The 21,751-nt window shown below is 42.2% G+C and overlaps 1 protein-coding gene across 4 annotated transcripts in view; it reads right to left on the reverse strand.

Moving 5' to 3' along the window:
- The window catches only part of ZDHHC14 (zinc finger DHHC-type palmitoyltransferase 14), a 196,560-nt gene that overhangs the window by 85,825 nt on the left and 88,984 nt on the right, over positions 1-21,751 (reverse strand). For all 4 annotated transcript variants that reach the window (XM_044292579.1, XM_044292580.1, XM_044292578.1 and 1 more), the window contains exons 3-6: positions 19,806-19,966; positions 17,995-18,153; positions 8,236-8,373; positions 1,420-1,468 (exon numbers count right to left, since the gene is read on the reverse strand). In XM_044292579.1, coding sequence (XP_044148514.1) covers positions 1,420-1,468; positions 8,236-8,373; positions 17,995-18,153; positions 19,806-19,966 — 507 coding nt within the window. The remainder of the gene's footprint in view (positions 1-1,419; positions 1,469-8,235; positions 8,374-17,994; positions 18,154-19,805; positions 19,967-21,751) is intronic.

Below are 21,751 nucleotides of genomic sequence, written 5' to 3' on the forward strand. Positions count from 1 at the left end.
AAACATATTACATATCGCCATGCCCGAAAAATTGTGAACTATTAAAATATTTAACAATATTTCCTATGTGGTGAACGCCGTAACAGAAAAATAAAAAATAAAAAATCACAACCGCACGATGTATAGCTTGTGGCTCCTGGTAGTCGGGTTTTTTTTTGTTTGTTTTTTTATCCTGGCTCTGTCCGTAAGGTTGGCCACCCCTGGTGGGGGTGTGGGTGTGTGGGGGTGTGTGTGTGTGTGGGGGTGTGTGTGTGTGTGTGTGGGGGTGTGTGTGTGCGTGTTGACGGCAATCCCCAATAGTATATGTGTGTGTGTGTGTGTGTGTGTGTGTGTGTTGACGGCAATCCCCAATAGTATATGTGTGTGTGTGTGTGTGTGTGTGTGTGTGTGTGTGTGTGTGTGGTGACGGCAATCCCCAATAGTATAAAAGAGAAAAAAAAGAGGACTGCACTCCAAATTGTGATGAAAATCCAAGCTGTTTTATTCACCCATAGTATGGCAAATCTTGCGACGTTTCAGCTCATACGAGCCTTCCTCAAGCTCGTATGAGCTGAAACGTCACAAGATTTGCCATACACACACACACACACACACACACACACCAGGGGTGGCCAACCTTACGGACAGAGCCAGGATAAAAAATAAAAAAAACACCGACTACCAGGAGCCACAAGCTATACATTGTGCGGTTGTGATTTTATTTTTCTGTTACGGTGTTCACCACATAGGAAATATTGTTAAATATTTTAATAGTTCACAATTTTTTGGGCATGGCGATATGTAATATGTTTATTTTTTATGGTTTGTAAATTTTATGTAAAATTGGGAAAGGGAGCAACTTAAACTTTTTTTTTTTTTTTTTTACTATACTATTAGTCCCCTTAGGGGCTAGAACCCTTGTCCTATTCACTGTAATAGAGCTCTATTATGGGGAATAGGATCTCACACTCTCCCTGCTGCCGTGTGCATAGTACACACCGCAGCAGGGAGCCGACTATGGCAGCCATGGTAACAGACACACCGCTCCCCTTCTCCTCCCTGTCATCTCCCCATTGGTGGCAGTGGCAGCCGCGTCACAGTGGAGAGGGAGGGACACCCTCTTTCTCCACTGTGCTAGTGAAGAGAACATGGTACGCGGCACATGTCATGTTCTCTATTAGGCTGCGCAGCTGCTTCCCAACTCCACCGCAAGAGCCGTATTCGAAGCAGCAAAGAGCCGCATGCGGCCCGAGAGCCGCGAGTTGGCCACCCCTGATATGTATATATACACACACACACACACACACACACAGACACACTACAAATAAATCGATGCCTACAAAAATAATTTTCCATACAAGTACAAGCAAATTATATATAAACCCTTCTTTTAAACTCCATGGGTAAAGCTTTACTACATGTAACTGAGGTAAAGGATATCTTGCCGGGCTGTCCTTTAAGGCATTGAGAAATCCAGATTGTTGCGAGCCTAGACATAAAAATAATAATAATAATAATAATAATAACAATAACAAAGCAAAACTGCACACTTATTATTCAATTTACACTTGATTCCAGCAGAAGCAGGACTGAAAGAAAGTGGCAGCAGTGAAGCTGTAGTCAACTTTTAGAATCATTTAAAGAGTAACTAAACTTCATATATATAAAAAAAAATAGTTTTTTAAATATCCTAAAAATAATTTTTGTAATACACTTTATGTACTTTTTTTGTAATATACTTTACTTTATTAATGTTTTTTTAATAGAGAAATAGCCATCTGAAGTTGCAACTACAGTTGTACATGCTGACATGTTGGTGGTGTATGTGTGTACTGTGGAGCGCTTTGTACAGATTACTGCTCCTGCCTCCACCCTGATCTTAGGTAAATTCAAGCACAGCACTTACAGATGGGCTATGCCAGGATTTAGCTGAGGGGCTCCTGTCTGAGCCTGCTCTACTTACTTGACACCTCTTTACAGGAGAGCCTTCAGTCACGCTACCCTCCTTCTCCTCAGTATGAAGTGTCTTGCTGTAAGACAACGGGCTGCAGGAGGGGCATTCCCCCACTGGGTCAGCAATAGTGGGGGGTGGGGAATGATACATTCTGCCATGCCCCCTCATCCATTCCCCAGAGAAAAATGGAACCCATCACCTGAACATTAACCCTGTGCTCTCTTAACATACTGAAAACCAGGGGTCAAGTCCTGGGGAAAAAAGTGTGGGAACTCACCCAAGATCCACTGCAAACCCCCCCCCCCCCCTCCAAAAAAATAATATATATATATATATATATATATATATATATATATATATATATATATATATATATATATATATATATATATATCTGAAAATTCAGTGCAACATTTATTGTAAAGTGCCAGTTTACACAAACAACTGCAAAATTAACATGAAATAAACAAATATATATAGGGACCCGCACCTATCAGACAATGGGGGCATATCCTAGCGATATGCCCCCATTGTCTGAGATGGGGAAAACCCCTTTAAAATACAATACATGTGAATGGGCTTTTGAAAGCTACGTGTAGCGAAAAAAAAAAAAAAAAGCACAGAAAATCTAGCATGCTGTAATTTGTGTCGCTGCGGACTGAGCCAAATGTACACATTGTGATCAAAACAAAACCTCCCCTTATATATAATTTACTTACAGTTCTGAAGACTCAGGGGTGCTGACAGGCTTGGCCAAGCAGAAGGAGTGTGGGACTGTGAGGCCTTTTTTCTCCAAGCTGCTCCGGATCAAGGCTCCGGGCTGGAAGTGGGCACAATAAGAAAAAAATATTTTTTACTACACCTCAGGTCAGACCACTAATCAGACCCCCAATGTTAATCAGACCTCAGCTAACAGCCCCAATGTTAATAAGACCTCAGATCAATCCTCAGCTCAGACCCCAATATGAATGACCCCCAATCAGACCTCAGATAAGAGCCCCAGTGCCTCTCATCAGCCCCCCAGCGCCTCTCATCAGAAAGTAATAACAGCCCCTGCAATCATGTGCCAGTATAATACCAGACCCCCCAATCACGTGCCAGTAATACCAGACACCCCCCAATCACGTGCCAGTAATACCAGACCCCCCCAATCACGTGCCAGTAATACCAGACCCCCCCAATCACGTGCCAGTAATACCAGACCCCCCAATCACATGCCAGTAATACCAGACCCCCCAATCACATGCCAGTAATACCAGACCCCCCAATCACATGCCAGTAATACCAGACCCCCCAATCACATGCCAGTAATACCAGACCCCCCAATCATGTGCTAGTGATACCAGACCCCCCAATCATGTGCCAGTAATACCAGACCCCCCCCCCAATCATGTGCCACTATACCAGACAGACCCCCCCAATCATGTGGCAGTAATACCAGACCCCCCCCCAATCTGTGCCAGTAATTCCACTGCCCCCCCAAATTCCCCAATCATGTGCCAGCCCAGTATAATACGAGCCCCCCCCCCCCCCAAATTCCCCAATCATGTGCCAGTATAATAGTTAAAAAAATAAAAAAATGAACACTTATACTTACCTGTTTGGAGCGATGCAGGCCTCTTCCAGCCTGTGTCCTGACTCCAGCGCTGTACGGCTCAGGCCGGCGGCGCGATGACGTCATCGCGCCGCCTACGCCGGCCTCTGATAGGCTGCCGGCCTAGTAGTGCCGGCAGCCTATCAGAGAAACAGAAAAGGGACACACCTCCCTGTCCTGCTCCTCCGCAGCCTTCTGTTTGTATCGCTGTCCTGAGGACAGCGATATAAACAGAAACAGATCACCATGGAGATGAGCGCTTCACTGCCACAATGGAAGCGCTCATCTTAGTGCCCGCCGCCGCACACTGCCTGCCCCGCCGCACACAGACCATGATGAAAGGGAACGGCGTTCCTGTCATGAAAAAAGTGCAGGAACGCCGTTCCCACGCGTTCCCCCTCGACTCGACCCCTGCTGAAAACCCTGTAGACTAACCAGAGTGGTCACAATTATATATCATTTGCATGTTAAGGGTCCCTTTTCATTCAAAATTCATCTCCTGTTTGCTGAAAATGAACTGCTACAGAGGCACTAAAGAGGTTGACACTGATAAATGTATACTATTTTACCATCTCTATACAGTCACTATTCCCCAAGGATGCCATGAAGAAACTTGAAGAAAATGTATCAAGCTAGTAATGTGACTATTAAATAATGTTGAAAAAATATCTAAAATCAAAATGGCATGTTCTTTGCCAAAATGGAAGAAGGTGAAGAACATTGAGCTGACAGAGCTCATGCACACGGTCGTTGCCCAGCTGTGACCGTATTGCGGCCTGCGAACAGCGGTCCATAATATGCGGGCATCGGCCGTGTGCTCACCGCATCACGAATGCAGACCCATTCACTTGAATGGGTCCACAATCAGGAAGGTGCAGTGCAGAACAGAGGCACGGAACCCCACGGAGGCACTACGGAGTGCTTCTGTGGGGTTTCTCTCCATGACTCCGCACTGCAAAAAAAAGAACATGTCCTACTTTTTTCCATTGCAGACAGATCACGGACTCATTAAAGTTGAACAGGTCTGGATCAGTCTGCAGAATCCACATGCATGTTGCCCATGCATTGGGGACCGCAAATTGCAATGGCAGTGTGCATGAGCCCTTACAACGCTCCCCCTATATAAATGAACACTTGGCCAAAGATGCATGTGTTTGCAAAGGAGAATAAAACACTGGCACCTCTACAAACAGCTCATCTCCCTTGAGAGCTAAAGGATCAAGCATACTGAAAATAAACTGCCTGATCTTCTCACATCTGCATTTACATTTTATTTTTTTACCGGAAGAGTAAAAATACTTCTTATATTAGAGGAGCATTTTTAGCAGAGAAGGGTACGAAAGTTGCAGTAATAGAAATAAATAATACACAGGCTTACATAATGTTAAGGGCTTGTTCACATCTGCGTTGGAGGCTCAGTTCGGGGTCTCTGTTGCTGATTTTGTCAAAAAGCCAAGACATAAAAGCCTTGCTTGCAAGACTGTCTGGTAAAAAGGCAAATCAAGAACTGAAACTGAACAGATGCCATTATAGTCCATGGAGTCTGTACAACTCAGTTATGTGCCCAATCCACCACTTCCATTACTTTTGTCATTCTGCTCATCTAATGGACAGAAATAAATAGCGATGGTGAAAAGATGCCCCAAGATTTATGTATACTTATGAAATAAGTATTTATGCAGGGGAACCATTACTAGTCTAAATAACATCTCTCCCCTCCATTTAGCCCCCTCCAAAATACAATCCCACGTAATCAGCATCACTTCCCTTCCTCCAGCATACAGTCCCATGTAAATATCATATCACCCTCCCCCTCTGAGTTAATAAGCCCCTATAAAGTACAGTCCAATATGCTGCACCCGACTTCTGTGTACTTTATTATTGGGATTTAAGACACAAGCCAGACAGGTCATAAATGAGTACGGTTACAGGTGGAATACAGCTGCAGAGATCTCTGGGGGCTACAGGCATCTTTGGGTGCTCTGACTCCAGGAAACTAACGCTCTGAGACCAGTGGATCCTATGACATGTCGTACACAGCAGGGCACAGGCCTTTCTGACACTCACTGTCTTCCTCTCACAAACCCTACTGCCCTCTACATGTACAGGGCCACTTCAAAACGGCAGTTCCACGGGCAGGCCCTTTCCTCCTGGTCAAAGCACACACACTGGAGGCCATACGCCACATGACGGATGAATTCACATAGTGTAACATCTTCGCACTGATGCTCTGTGTACACTTTACCCACAGTGCCCCTCACCACACAAAAAGGGCAGCTACCTTACTGGGCTCATCCTGTGTAGAAACTGCAGGCACAGCCGCCATTCACCGGTAGTGGGGTAGGCACTGCTGTAGTTCCTGTACATGGTGCTCTGGGTGCTGGTAGAGCTGCCCTGTGCAGATGGTGTGCGCAAGTAGTTATACATGTAGATTGCGCTCTTCCTCCACAGCAGTGTGCTGAAAGGTCTGGCAAACCAACCAATAATGCTCCTTGCTGTAAGGAGCTTTGTTATAGGCCTTTTCAGGCACCATTCTCAGCGGGCACTGAACTAATGAATGGCAGGGAAAAGTCGTGTAATGTGTGAGACTTATGTTAAGGCAGTAAAATGGCCTGAACAGTGGTCTATTGTGACCTCTGCCTTCAGGTCTGCCAGCCCAGCCAACATTTATCTAGTGTATATGGCCACCTTTACTTAGAAGCTAATATGGTACTAATTTTCCAACACTGTACAAAATTAGCTTTCACTGTTGTATTAAAACATAGCCACTTGCAGCTCCATTCAGCGCTACAGATCTGCCAAAGAAAGCCGAGTCCTTATGCGTTGCCGACAGTCCGACAGTTTGGAGGGGTACCCGAAAACCAAACCCCCAACAGTCAGACTCAGTATATCAGTAAAAAATAATATATAGCGTTCTTTAAGCAGTCTGGAGACATTAAGAGATAATAATGATACTAATAATAATAATACCAAGATTAATACTAATAATAATAGTAATAATAAATTAATTCACGTGAATAGTGAACAGGATCATGCTAGAATCTGCCAAATCCCAAATATAGTCACATTAAGCAGTTTTTTTTACTATTATTATAAGCAGTAGTAGTATATATATTTTTTTTTACCATTTATAATTTAATTTTCAAGTAAATAATACAATACAAAAGTAGTCCCTTTGGCTCTCCCACTCCCCAAGAGGAAGAGAGTGTCCATACACGTATAAAGGCTACCTTATCCAGAACGTAATAAGATGCATACACATAAAAGTAACAACCTATTAAAAGGTCAGTCAGCTGTAGCCTAGGGCTGGGCGATCAAATTCATTTGATTAATTCGCCTTTGAGGCTTTTGACGATTATGTTTCTTAACAGACTCGTCAAATTCATTTTCACCACCCCGCCGTCTTTTGCCTCACTGCCTCCTCATAAGTCCGCCTTGTTTCTGAATAAAGATTAGTGAAGACACTGCTGGGGAGGGAGAGTAGGTGCAAATAATAGGCGGGAGAGATATGACTGCTGAGAGAGACATGACTGCTGAGAAAATGGGGTCCCATATTCTAACTGGCATTCCCAAGAATAGGAGCCTGGACATGTCTGTGGTTTTAGCCGAGCCTTTCTCGATTCCTATAAACTACAATGGAGAAAGCTGCACATGTATGTATCCACCTGACACACAAAATCAAAAATCATCCACAGAGTTGGAAAAAAAAATTATTGGCAAAATTGCCCAGCCCTAACTGTAGCCATCACAGGGTTATAGCCCCTCTCATTTTTCACCACATGATAAAGGCAAACATGGAAAACACTGTAGGCCTATCCCAAAGAAGATGAGGAGGCAAGTTTGGAGTTGCAAGCAGAGAAACCACACACATCTTAATAGCACCTTGTTTAAAATAAATACTTCTTTCTTTTTTAATAACTCCATTAAGATGGTTCATTAATTCCCAATATCTTGGCTGGGAACTAACAATTTGGAGGTTTGATGGAGAATTTTTGGGCCTCCAAAACAGATCTGCTACATGACTCAGTACTACCACTAATGGAGTTCTTGGGGAATCAATATGGGAAACACACTACCTGAAAAAGGCAGAGCAGAATATCCCCCCCAAAACAGAGGACGTTTTGCATCTGGATGCAAGGCCACCTTTTGGACTGGGGTATAATACACCCTATGCAACAAAAACTGGGATCTCCTGATAGCCAGATTAATGTGCATACTAGTTAGTATCTCTTTAGTAAAGTATTAATTTATCAAAGGTTTTATTTTATTTTTTTCACTGAAGTAAATTATGCATAAGATTTTCGGTCATACAGTAAAATTATGAAGAATTCAGTAAACTGGGGGGGGGGGGGGGGGGGAATGAAAATGACATACATTTTTTATGTGTGTGTTGACTATATTAAAATTAATTAAAAATGAATCAGTACTTTTAAGAAAAAGTAGGTCAGCCGGCTCAAGTCTAGTGTTAAACAATCTACCAATCTGAAGAAACAAGTTAAAGAAGCAAACTTACAAAAGGTAATTAGAATTAAATTTCAGAAGCCTGATGAAATTATGGAATGAATAATAAGTTGGAAACCATGCTGCCCTTAGCATAAAACTGCTCTCAATACGCCATGCAATTTTTCACATGCAAATAAAACCACTAAGAAACAAATTAGGATGAAAGATGATAAAACTTAAAACCTGGCTTCCCCTGCATACTTACGAAGTATAACGTGCGTGATAACGAAAGCAAATATAAAGACTGTCAGAAATGACAGAGATAAAATGAACATGTAAAAAAATCTGTAGTTTCTTTTCCCCACGCAGTTTCCCACCCAGGGACAGTGGTGATCAAAGCGCTCTGAAATGAGAGGCAAAAACAAAAAAAGATATATATGGCACAGGGTTAATCAAATGTTCTATAACTGAATTAACGTGCATGAATGCCAATGTGATCATGACCGGTTTGTATTCAAAAGGGTTTTCTGAGATAACACCGATGGCGTATCCTTAGGATAGGCCCTCAATATCATACTGGTGGGAGTCCAACTCACAAACAGATGCTACTATGTGTATGGCATTCGGGGTATGGACCAATAAAACAAATGAGACCGTAACTGTAGGGTTCTTCAAATAGTTGCCATGGGTGCCGAGAATCAGAGCTCCCACCAATTTAATACTGATGGCGTATCCTTACGTTATTTGTTGTGTTACCTAGAAATCCTATTAAGTTACTGAAGGTCCATTAGTGTAGAATGTGGCAATTACAAATGTACCGTATTATTCCATGTTTGCGACATCCAATGCTTATAATTCTGCTCTGTAATTAGTGACATGCCAAAAAGAGGCTTCATAGCCATTGGAAGCATAAAGGCTAAACAGAGGAATCACTCCAAAAAACTAAAAGGGTGGATTTGAGGGCCAGGTATACCACATTGTACACAAAATGGGCACAAAATATAATAAAAAAAATATATATATAAATAAATAAAATGTAATAAAACAATTAAAGGGAGTCTGTCACTATGGTTTAATATGAATAATTAATGTTTACTTGCAGGTCCCAAGATGAGAATGCCGATGCTGTGCTGGAAAGGCATGTGCAGCTAGTAATACAAACCAATCCCTCTAAACCAGGCACAATAGCTCATAGAGCTAGGTCATCTGAATGTAAGGACACCTTTCACTTTGTGATCTGTTGCGTCATTCTGCAGTACTTTTAATCTTTACACAAAATGAGCAGTTAAGTGCACCAAGATTGGATCAATGACACTGTGCACCCTTGCCTCTTCTGCCAGCCGGTCCCTCTCCATGGCTGACCAGGCCAGAGGAGACTATGCAGGAATCTGGCCTTGTCAACCAAGAAAGAGAAAGAGGGCTGGTAAAGGAAGGCAAAGGAGCAAGTGCGCGCAGAGCGGCTTAGGACCAACCTTCAATAACTAAGGCCGAGTTCGCACTTCAGGTGCAGATCTTTCCATTATACCTCATCTCTGTGTAGGTTTCACTACTGGTTTGGGCTCACAATCACCGATGTAAATAACTGACCAAGTAACTGAAGTGTGAATTTAGCCTTAACTGTGCACCTACATTTGAATTAAGCCCCATTCACATGACAATGCCCCCTTTGGGACCGCAAACCACAAAATACGGACATCGGCCGTATGCATCCTGCATTTTCCCCTTCTGCAGGGGCACTATGTTATAAATGTCTAAACAAACAGACCATAAAAAAAAAAAAATTGGAGGGGGGGGATCCTCTGAACAGACATTATGTAATGTCCAAATCTTTTGCAACCCAATTGAAATGAATGGCTCCTCATCTGATACACAAATAATGTGAATCGGATGCAGAGCAAAAATATGGTCAGCTGAATAATGAGTTAACAGTATGTTTTCTACAGTGTGAAGAAAAGCATTACTAAGTGAAAGGTATCATTACATTTAGCTGAGCTAGCCCTGCAAAGTTGTTTTAAAGGGTTTGTCCCCTACAATTTACTCTGGCAGTTGCAACCCAAAAAAATGTCACACATCCTTATACAGTGGATATAAAAAGTCTAAATTGTGTAAAAATGTCAGTTTTCTGTGTTGTAAAAAAAATGAGACAAAGATAAATTATTTCAGAACTTTTTCCACCTTTAATGTGACCTATAAACTGTAAAACTCAATTGAAAAACAAACTGAAATCTTTTAGGTGGAGGGAAGAAAAAAAATATAAAAATAAAATATAGTTGCATAAGTGTGCACACCCTTAAACTAATACTTTGTTGAAGCACCTTTTGATATTATTACAGCACTCAGTCTTTTTGAGTATGAGTCTATCAGCATGAGACATTTAGACTTGGCAAGATTTGCCCACTCTTTGCAAAAACACTCCAAATCTGTCAGATTGCGACGGCATCTCCTGTGCACAGCCCGCTTCAGATCACCCTACAGATTTTCAATCAGATTCAGGTCTGGGCCATCCCAAAACTCGAATAATCTTCTGGTGAAGCCATTCCTTTGTTGATTTGGATGTATGCTTTGGGTCGTTGTCATGCTGAAAGATGAAGTTCCTCTTTATGTTCAGCTTTCTAGCAGAAGCCTGAAGGTTTGGTGCCAATATTGACTGGTATTTGGAACTGTTCATAATTCCCTCTAGCTTAACTAAGGCCCCAGTTCCAGCTGAAGAAAAACAGTCCCAAAGCATGATGCTGCCACCACCATGCTTCACTGTGGGTATGGTGTTCTTTTGGTGACGTGAAGTGTTGTTTTTGCGCCAAACATATCTTTTAGAATTATGGCCAAAAAGTTCAAACTTGGTTTCAGCATGCTTTTGGGAGACTTCAGATGTGTTTTTGCAAAATGTAGACTGGCTTGGATGTTTTTCTTCGTAAGAAAGGGCTTTAGTCTTGCCACTCTACCCCATAGCCCAGACATATAAAGAATACGGGAGATTGTTGTCACACACAGCCAGTACTTGCCAGATATTCCTGCAGGTCCTTTAATGTTGCTGTAGGCCTCTTGGCAGCCTCCCAGACCAGTTTTCTTCTGGTCTTTTCATCAATTTTGGAGGAACGTCCAGTTCTTGGTAATGTCACTGTTGTGCCATATTTTTTCCACTTGATGACTGTCTTCCATGGTATTTCTAATGCCTTGGAAACTCTTTTGTACCCTTCTCCTGACTGATACCTTTTAACAATGAGATCCCTCTGATGCTTTGGAAGCTCTGTGGACCATGGCTTTTGCTGTGGGATGAGACCTAAGAAATTTTCAGGAAAGACCAACTAGAGCAGCTGAACTTTATTTGAGGTTAATCAGAGGTACTTTAAATGACGGCAGGTGTATGCTGCCTCCTATTTAACGTGATTTTGAATATGATCGCTTAATTCTGAATACAGCTACATAATGTGCAACCACATTATTTTAGTTATTTTTTGTTTTCTTCCCTCTACCTAAAAGATTTCAGTTTGTTTCTCAATTGAGTTGTACAGTTTATAGGTCACATTAAAGGTGGAAAAAGTTGTGAAATTATTTATCTTTGTCTCATTTTTTTTTACAACACAGAAACGTGACATTTTAACAGGGGTGTGTAGACTTTTTATATCCACTGCATATAGATTAGATAAGCTGTGATTATCAACTATTGTGAATGGTGGATCGGGTGTTCTCTGTATACAGGGCGATAATGGTCATTGTAATCCTGACTGTAATGATAAAGACCTGACTGCTGAAAAAAAGTGATCTCTACAGACCAATTAACACCTATTAGGCTTCGTGGTCAACATAAAAACTGCTGGATTTTTTTTAAATAAAAGATCATGACATGGAAAATTAAAAAATAAAAAATTTGACAAAAGCAACCTGATTTAGGCTACTTTCACACTAGTGTTTTAGGGTACTTTCACACTAGCGTTTTTGTTTTCCAGTATTGAGTTCTGTCACAGGGGCTCAATACTGGAAAAATACTTAACAGTTTTATCTTAATGCATTCTGAATGGAAAGCATTCCGTTTAGTATGCATCAGGATGCATCAGTTTAGTCCCTCTTACATTTTCCTCTCCGGCCAAAAATCCTGAACACTTGCCGGAATGCCTGATCCGGCATTATTTTCCATTTAAATGCATTAATGCCAGATCCTGCAGACCTTTAAAAAATGTGAAAAAGATAGATACCGGATCGGTTTTTCCCGGATGAGAACCGGAACAACAGTTCCAGTATTGCAATGCATTTGTCAGACGGTTTCGCATCTGGATCAGTCTGACAAATGCATCTGTTTGCGTACGGATTGCCGGATCCGGCAGGCAGTTCCGTCGCTGGAACTGCCTGCCAGAATTCTCTGCCGCAAGTGTGAAAGTACCCTTAGTATTGAGATCGGCCATAGGGGCTCAAAGTCAGAAAAACGCTTCAGTTTTGTCCCCATTCATTGTCAATGGGTGAACTGAAGTGAGCATAATGCTCCAAAATGCATTCCGTTCCGTTTAGTTGCGTTCCCATACTGGAGAGCAAACCACAACATGTTGTAGTTTACTCTCCGTACTGGGCTGCGGACACAATAGAAAGCGGAATCGTCCCCATTTGACTTTCAATGGAGTTTATGACGGATCAGTCTTGGCAATGTTAAAGATAATACAACCGGATACATTCATAACGGATGCAGACTGTTGTATTATCAGTAACCGAAGCACTTTTGCTGAACCCTGCTGGATCCAGTAAGAACACTAGTGTGAAAGTAGCCTTAAAGAGGACCTTTCACTAGAATAAAACTTCTAAACTAACTACACAGACATGTAGAGCGGCGCCCAGGGAACCCCCTGCACTTACGGTTATACCTAGGCGCCGCTCCGTTCTCCAGTTATAGTCTCCGGTATCTTCATAGTTAGGCTCCACCCAGGGGAACCTGCCAGCGTCTCATTCTCCCATGCTGTAGCGCTGGCCAATCGCAGCGCTCAGCTCACAGCCTGAGAGGCTTTTTTTCTCTCAGGCTATGAGCTAAGCACTGCGATTGGCCAGCGCTGCAGCATGGGAGAAAGACGTCGGCAGGTTCCCCTGGGTGGAGCCTAACTATGAAGATACCGGAGGCTATAACGGGAGAACGGAGCAGCGCCCAGGTATAACAGTAAGTGCAGGGGCGGCTGCTCCAGACCAGGGTCAGTAGTGAAATTTTGCACTTGCACTTTAACTGTGTTTTTTCTCTCCTTTCCTTTGCAGTCTCTGCCTTGTGAGGGTTGCACCCAGGTATACATTCCCTTAATTGGTTTGAGTGTTTTTCTACGTATGACCTGGGTGTTATTGTCGCTATAGGCGCCCCACTAGGCCGATACTGCTTCATCTGTGGATGGGGGGATACTAGTCCCTTATTGATCTGGAGTTCACTGTTTTTATACAAGTAATTGTAACACTGTAGTGTTCCCATAATGTACTGTCTTTTGTATATGTTTTAATAATGATATGCCAGTTGTCTGGATATCCAATAAAGGAATTAATTAACTAGAACTTTTCTGTGAGTGGATGCTTCTTGAGCTTTATAGGTGATAGTAAGTGCAGGGGGTTCCCTGGGTGCCGCTCTACATGTCTGTATAGTTAGTTTAGAAGTTTTATTCTAGTGAAAGGTCCTCTTTAAATAGGTAACTTTTTGATGGCACATTCCATTTAAGGGGAATGTCCACAAAAAACATTTAAGTTTTCAAATCAGCACCTGGATCTGAATACTTTTTTAATTGTATATAATAAAAAATGTTGCATAACCACCAAGATATTCAATAAAATGTATCTGTGTAGCACCACCTGCTGTTTGTTTTCTTTTCTCATTTCTTTGACATGCTCATTGAGAAGGCCACACATGCTCAGTTTCATCCCTCAGCTGCTTCCTGAGCTGTGATAGGGAGAACTGAGACACACCCCCTTAGCTGCAGCAGAAAAGACACTCCTCTTGAGCTGCCAGCTTGATATGAATTAGAACAATGAATGGGGAGATCTCTGGATCCATGTGAGGTACAGGGCTAGCTCTAGCTTTGTTAGATAAAAGGTTGTCATGTATTATGCGATTTTTAGATTAGTCATGGGATAACCCCCTTTAAAACAAGGATTTTCCTGGTGACAGATTCCCTTCAACATAATGCAAAAAAAACATTCCTCACCCGTAAATCCCCCACTGCTCCGGAGGTCCCTTGCCGGTCTAGGTTTCCATTCTAGCTGCAATGACATGCAGTGCTGGCATGCAACCACTGTAGCCAATTACTGATTGGAGTGGTGATACCAACAGACGCAGCAGAAGACCACCGAGAGCACCACTACTGGAAATATGGACCACCAATGTCATTATTTTAAAAAAATTTCTTGTTCATTTTTTTATTTTTTAGTTTTTTTTAACCATTTAGACAACCAGCATATAAATCTATAGTGTGGTTTAACACTCAAACATTTCAGAAAGCATAAATGTCAGAAATAATGAACATGCACATTTTCTTGTCATTTTGGATGATATAGTAACCAATCATTTTGAGTACTGAACACAATGTGATCACACTATATAATTATGCAACCCATCCTTGTAATGGCGACTCGACTCAAAGTCCTGACGACAGTATGATTTGTGATTTTCTACTCTTTGCTCCAGATTAAGTATTCGGCTTATTAAGCATTCGGGCAGTGCTCCCTCATTCACTACACTATATAGGAAATTAATCTTCCATTACTTATCAACACTACTGTGAGATATACATGGTTATCTACTACCAGCAAATAATATAGAGCAGGCATGTCCAAACTGCGGCCCTCCAGCTGTTGCAAAACTACAACTCCCAGCATGCCATAACAGCTGTAAGCTATCCAGGCATGCTGGGAGTTGTAGTTTTGCAACAGCTGGAGGGCCGCAGTTTGGACATGCCTGATATAGATATATCACATCCTTAGGCCTCATGCACACGACCGTTGTGTGTTTTGCGATCCGCAAAACACGGATGGCGTCTGTGTGCGTACCACAATTTGTGGAACGGCACGGACAGCCATTTTATAACTGCCTATTCTTGTCCGCAAAATGGATAAGAATAGGAGAGGGTATATTTTTTGCGGACCACAGAACTGAGCAACGGATGTGGACAGCACACAGAGTGCTGTCCGCATCTTTTGTGGCCCCATTGAAGTGAATGGGTCTGCATCCAAGCTGCAAAAACTGTGGCTCGGATGCGGACCAAAACAACGGTCGTGTGCAAGAGGCCTTAGGATAGGTTATCAATATCTGATCAGCAGGGGTATGACACACAGCACTCCCGCCAATCGGGTGTTTGAAGAGAAGGTGGCGCTCCATGCAAGCACCGCTTCCTCTTCATTACACTGCAGTCTCATAAGTGCAGGGTAATACAAGTACTTACTCCATACAAGTGAATGAAGCAAATATTTGTAATTACACTAAGTCGCCGTTCCACAGGAGATGAGGCGCAGTGTGAAGGGAAATTGGGCTCGCATGGAGCATTACCTCCCCAAACAGATGACAGTCAGGCGTTGGACCCATTCCAATGAAATATTGTATACTTATCCTGATGACAGGTCACCAAAATATATGGCTGTTCAACCCCTTATAGAGGTGCATCTCTTAATACATTTGGCACATCCGTGGGTTGTCCGTGCACCTGGATTAGTGCCATAATTTACATCAATTTCTGGCGTAAATGTAGTAAATCTGTCAGAATGTGTGAGGCCATGCCCACTCCTGCTATGCTCCACCCAAATCTCTGCTCACTTTGCTGTCCGCATCTTTTGCAGCCCCAAACAATGGCCGTGTGCATGAGGCCAAACGCTGCAATTCTGTTGTGTGTGTATATGCAGATATTGCATATTGATTACTTACCCTCAGGATAGGTCATCAAAAACTGATCGACAGGGATCCGGTACCCCCACTGATCAGATGTTTGAAGAGGAGGTGGCGCTCCATGGGAGAGATACTTCCACGGCACATCGTTTTCCTTGCAGCAAGTGAATGGAGCAAATGACTGCAATTACACTGCACCGCCGAGACTTTTGAAACACGCAGAGTGAAGAAGAGGAAGTAATGCTCGCGTGGACCACTGCCTCCTCTTCGATCGGCGGGGGTGCTGGGTGTCAGACCCTGTCGATCAGATTGATGACCTATCCTGAGGATAGCGCACCAATATAGAACCCCTGCATAACCCCCTTTAGGCCGCCTGCACACGAATGTGTGTGCCCCGTGGCCGTGCTGCAGCCCGCGAATGCACGAACACAGACCGTTGGGCCGCCGCAGCCACTGAAAAATAAAAATCTCTTTATTTGTACATATGTCGATATACCTTTTGGTCAAACAAGCTAAAAAAGGTAAAAATCTGTACTACTGGAGCCTCTCTTCCTCCTTAACCCAATTGGATGAATTTTCTGAGTAGCCGTGCTACTTATACGCTTCATGGAAACTTGAATGGGACTGCTTTATTTTTTCATGGTTGTATACCCCACCATTGCTGTCAGCTGTGTGGTTTTGTCATTCTGGTATATGGCCGCTTTCAGACGAGCGTATTGAAATCAGTCAGTATTCTGGCTCAAGCTCTAGATGATATACCATCAGTATTGTCATCAGGATTTACATGCGTATTTCTTCCTTCCTTCATTATTCATGCACTACACAGACTAATGTGCACATTTGGAAACAAATCCGCACAAAACTTTGGACATGGTGCAGATGAAAGCAGCCTGGGGGAAGATGTGGTGCACATACACAGAAAGATGGAACAGAGTATTGCATCTATATGTTCATTTACACTCAATGGAAAAGCCGAATATACAATTTTTTGGACATAATGAAGATAAGCGTGAAAATACTATATATTGTTGTATTGAGTGTGTACAATGTATTACATTTTATAAATGTATCCAGTTTTAGGAGTCTGATCCATTTTTTAAAAACGCATAGAAAACGCATAAAAAACGCACTTGCGTTTTTTCTTGTTTTATATATTTTAGGGTCTGTATACTATTTATATACTATTTGACCAGTTTTAACTTACATATACCGCCATGAAACTTTATTTTTGAATTGTATCTCAATATATAGACCTGTCAATACAAGGTTTCTTGGAGCTGAAGCTTCTAACAAAAGGATAGGCTGCAATCCTTGAGACTGTCTTCCTGGTTTTCAAGATATCCCTCACTCGTTTAACCTATGTCCCAACCCATATGTCTTAAGTATGGACACTATATAAAAGAGGACATTTTATATCCACTGTTTAAACAACTGAAGAAGGGGCTCACCCCCGAAACATGTTTGGGAATAACAGTGAGGCATCATCGGAGCAGGAGCTCTTCATATTATTAATTTGGCGTGCATCTTTCAATATCTTGAACTTTGATCACGTACGAACTTACTAAACATTCGGATACAGGTGATTTGAATCCCCGCGCAGAAGACATCAGCCGCACATGACCAAGCAGTGAACCACGTGGGACGCCACGTAGGTCCTGAAAGGTCACAGCAGAAAGTTCCTGCTACATCGCTGTGCTCCGTACAGAGAAGCGGGAGACCTCACCTAACCGAAGAATTGGTACGAATACCACGCTTGAGAAAAGAACCGGCGATCACCGGATAAAGACGAGGTAACGTACAATCAACTAATTAACAAAATAGCACTCGTTTTTTTATATACACTCAAGAGTGCAGTTGGAATAAGGACTTTTTCCAGCTCCAAGCGACAATAGTGTGATCCAAACCGGACGGTATTTGGGACACCCAATCCCCAATTGTGGCTATAGCATAAATAGATATTGGGATCTAGCGGTTTTTATTATAGTATTCTATGCAATTGTGTCTTACGATAGGTTTTAACTGCATGTGATATTGTAGATTGTCATATTTTACGCCCAAATATATAAAGTCGAGTATGGATACAAACTATCGTGCGTTTGCCTGATATTTTGAGTGACCCCCTATCCAAGTTTTATACAGAAAGATGGAACAGAGTAGCTCCAGTCAGAACACCAAAATTTTTCTACTTCTACTCACCAACACAATTGTCACATAAACTGCAGTGTGAGGCACGAGGTGGGCGGAAGATTTTGCAGGTAAAACAATATTTCAGTTTCACCGTTTGTCCATTTATAACAACTTCTTTCGTTCTGGGGGGTGGTCGATATCCACCTGACGTTGACCCATTTGCAACATCTATGAATGAGGGAAAGAAAGGTCATCACAGTGAAACAGAAAACCAAAGAAAATGTCCATATTTCTACAGGGAACTGGAGGCGCTTGGGTCAGATGACGGCCATGGCTGAGCGGCTAAACACTCAAAACATAACTAAAAAGAGAAATCTTCTTCCTCTAGATCTTCCTTATTGAAATTAAGAAAATAAAGTAAAAATGTGGTGTTGTTCATTGCAAATATTATGACAGTTGTCATATTTGCGTGATAATCAAACAAATGTTAGGCTAGATTCATACGACCGTATGTGTTTTGCGGTCCGCAAATTGCTGATCCATTGTAACAATGTCTATCCTTGTCCGCAAAACGGACAAAAATAGGACATGTTCTATCTTTTTTGTGGGGCTACGGAACGGACCTACGGATGCGGAGAACACATGGTGTGCTGTCCGCATGTTCGCGGACCCATTGAAATGAATGGGTCCGCATACTATCTGGAAAAAATAAATAAAAATGAACGGACGCGGAAACTAAATTCGTTCATGTGAATGAAGGAGGCCATCTACGTAAAAATGGAGAAGCCAAGCTTGAATAAAGGTGGGGGGGGTTAGACTATTGTCTGCCACGTATAATGCTGTCTTGACACCTTTTTCTGGGAAGTCTTTATCACCTACTGACTCCAATTGGGATAATGGAATCTACACCTTTGACCCGATGCTGGGTCTAATTACCAGATGTGGATTCAGTTACATATTTATTCCCAGAATTTTTGTACAATCACTCAGAATTGAGAAAGCTTGTTGGAAGAACGAGTGAAACGTCTTCAGGAAATCTACAGTACGTCCAGTTGCCTTACAGATATATATACCATGACCTGGATAAATGTGAACTTTCACAGACATGTGAATGTAGCCTTACAGATTTTGATGCAAAGGTGCAGATTTTTTGAAGATCTGAATCTAATTTGTCACTTAAACTATTCTGTTTTGCGGATTTAGATGCAGATTTCTGAACTATGCTAATTTCAATGTAAAAATTTGTTATGGCCATAAGAGGGCTTCTTTTTCTGCGGGATGAGTTACTTCCTAAACAATTAAATGATTTCATTAAAACGTATTGAGAAACATGCAAAAAATAATAATAATTGTGGGGTGGCAATGGCGAAAAAAGGCAATTCTACATGATTTTGTTTTTACAGCATTCACTGTGCGGTAAGAATGAGATTAACTTCATTGTTCAGGTAAGATTATGGCAATACCAGACTTTAGTGTTGCCATAGTCTGACACTATGAGGGTTATTTATCAAGGGACTTGATTATTTTAGATGTGAAAATTGCCCCCTTTTTGACCAGCTGTGCAATATTAAGTCAAACAGCTGTTGTCGAACAGACTATCACACAAGTCATGTCCACAGATTCAACAATGGACTAGGACAGGGGTGCTCAACCTACGGCCCTCCAGCTGTTGTAAAACTACAACTCCCACCATGCCCTTCTGTAGGCTGCCTGGGAATGATGGGAGTTGTAGTTTTGCAACAGCTGGAGGGCCGCAGGTTGAGCATGCCTGGACTAGGACAAAGGATTTAAAAACTTACAATTTTTTTTTATATATAAATCCTCCAGCTCATTTTCTAATCCATGGAGGATGTCTACTTGTAACACTCATCTTAAGTCACCTATTTGTCTTTCCAAATCTGCTGCTTCATCTGGAGTGGCACGTGGAAGAACACCTGGATCACTAAAACTTGTCCGCAGTAACGTCCCCATCACAAAGAAGACAAGGATTCCACCTATTACAGGAATTGCAGGAGTAATCTTCACTGCTAAATAAGGACAACTGTAAAGAAAGACGACAGTCAGGTAACGTATTTCCTCAATTCAGGCTACTTTCACACTAGCGTTTAAGTTTTCCAGTATCAGTCATAGGGGCCTCAATACCAGGGGAAAAAAAAAAAACGCATCAGTTTTGTCCCAATGCATTCTGAATGGAAAGTAATCTGTTCAGTATGCATCAGGATGTCTTCAGTTCCGGAATTTTGGCCGGAGAAAATACTTAACATTTGCCGGATCCGGTACCAAGTGTCCCCAAAAAACTGATACAGTTTCCCGGTCTGCGCATGCGCAGACCTTTAAATCAGTGAGAGAAAAACAAAACAAAAAACAAACAAAAAAAAACAGTTTTTCCGGATGACAAGAGAGACGCACAAGGAAACAAATGATATTAGTTTGCATATGCACTTCCAGATCCGGCAGGCAGTTGCGGCAACAGAACTGCCTGCCGGATTCTTCTAATGCTGGTGTGAATGTACCCTTAGATTAGCAAAAAAATTTTTTTACATTTTCTGCCCTCTTACTGATGGATTCTTCCAAAGCTGAGACATCATGAGACAAGCCCATCTGTACCATGATCGTTGAGACCAAAAACTGAAAGATCTCATACTGTACTTATGATGACAGACAGATACAGAAAAGACAGACGAGAGCGGCAGCACGGATGATCAACTGTTTGAAGAGGTGCTCCGGTAATTTCATTGGTCACATGGCCATTGTGGACGTAAATATATATTTTTCTGCTTGTAGCAAAAAGTTAAATCATTGAAGCTTTATGAGAAAATTTAAAGTTAGAAACATGCTGCACACATCCAGAAATCTTACATATTTCAAACTCCAAATGAGTTCTTAAAAGGACATCATCAGCAGGTTTGTACCTATGAAACAGACTGACCTGTTCCATGTGCACTTAGCAGCTGAAGACATCTGTGTTGGTCCCATGTTTATATGTGCTCACATTGCGGAGACTGTTTAAATATATGCAAATGAGCCTCTAGGAGCAACGGGGGCGTTGACATTACTCCTAAAGGCTCAGCTCTCTCTGTAACTACCACCCCCTCTGCACTTTGAAAGAGACAGGCAGTGAAAAAGTGATCACACCTGGCTAAATCCAATCACAGTGCAGAGGCCGCGACTGCAGAGAGAGCAGAGCCTCTAGGTGTACTGACAACACCCCTGTTGCTCCTAGAGGATCATTTGCATATATTAAATCTTAATTTTTCTCAGCAATGTTGGCACATATAAATATGTAACCAACACAGATCCCTTCAGCTACCAAGCGCACATGTAACAGGTCAGCCGGTTTCATAGCTACAAATATGCTGACCGATGCCCTTTAATCATGGCATGGACTTCAGCCAAATGCCTTCAGATATAAATACACTCCCAATACCAGATTCTCCATCATGTGGGCGAAGTAACCGCCAATGTAAGCAGAGCAAAAACTGCAATTTAAGCGACTATTGCATTAGGTAGATCACAAGCAGGCCCACATAGAAAAGTCAGTAACAAAACATCAGATCTGACCCAAGACAGAGACCATGTGGCATAAACAGCATTCTACTCTTATTTCCGGAACTCCCACAGAAACGAATGAACACGCATGTGCCTCGCTTTTTGTGATTGTGGGGGTCCCAGCAGTAAGACCCCCACTGATCTAATAGGATATAAGGACAACTTCAAACAACCAGAATACCCCTTTACAGGGGGTTCAGACCTGAGCGTTCTGAAACGAGCGCTCTGTATGCGCGATTGTACGGGCGTTTACAATCGCGCATACAGAGACAGGCGT

Source organism: Bufo gargarizans, chromosome 4 (assembly GCF_014858855.1).
Source record: "Bufo gargarizans isolate SCDJY-AF-19 chromosome 4, ASM1485885v1, whole genome shotgun sequence".
Lineage (NCBI taxonomy): Eukaryota > Metazoa > Chordata > Amphibia > Anura > Bufonidae > Bufo > Bufo gargarizans.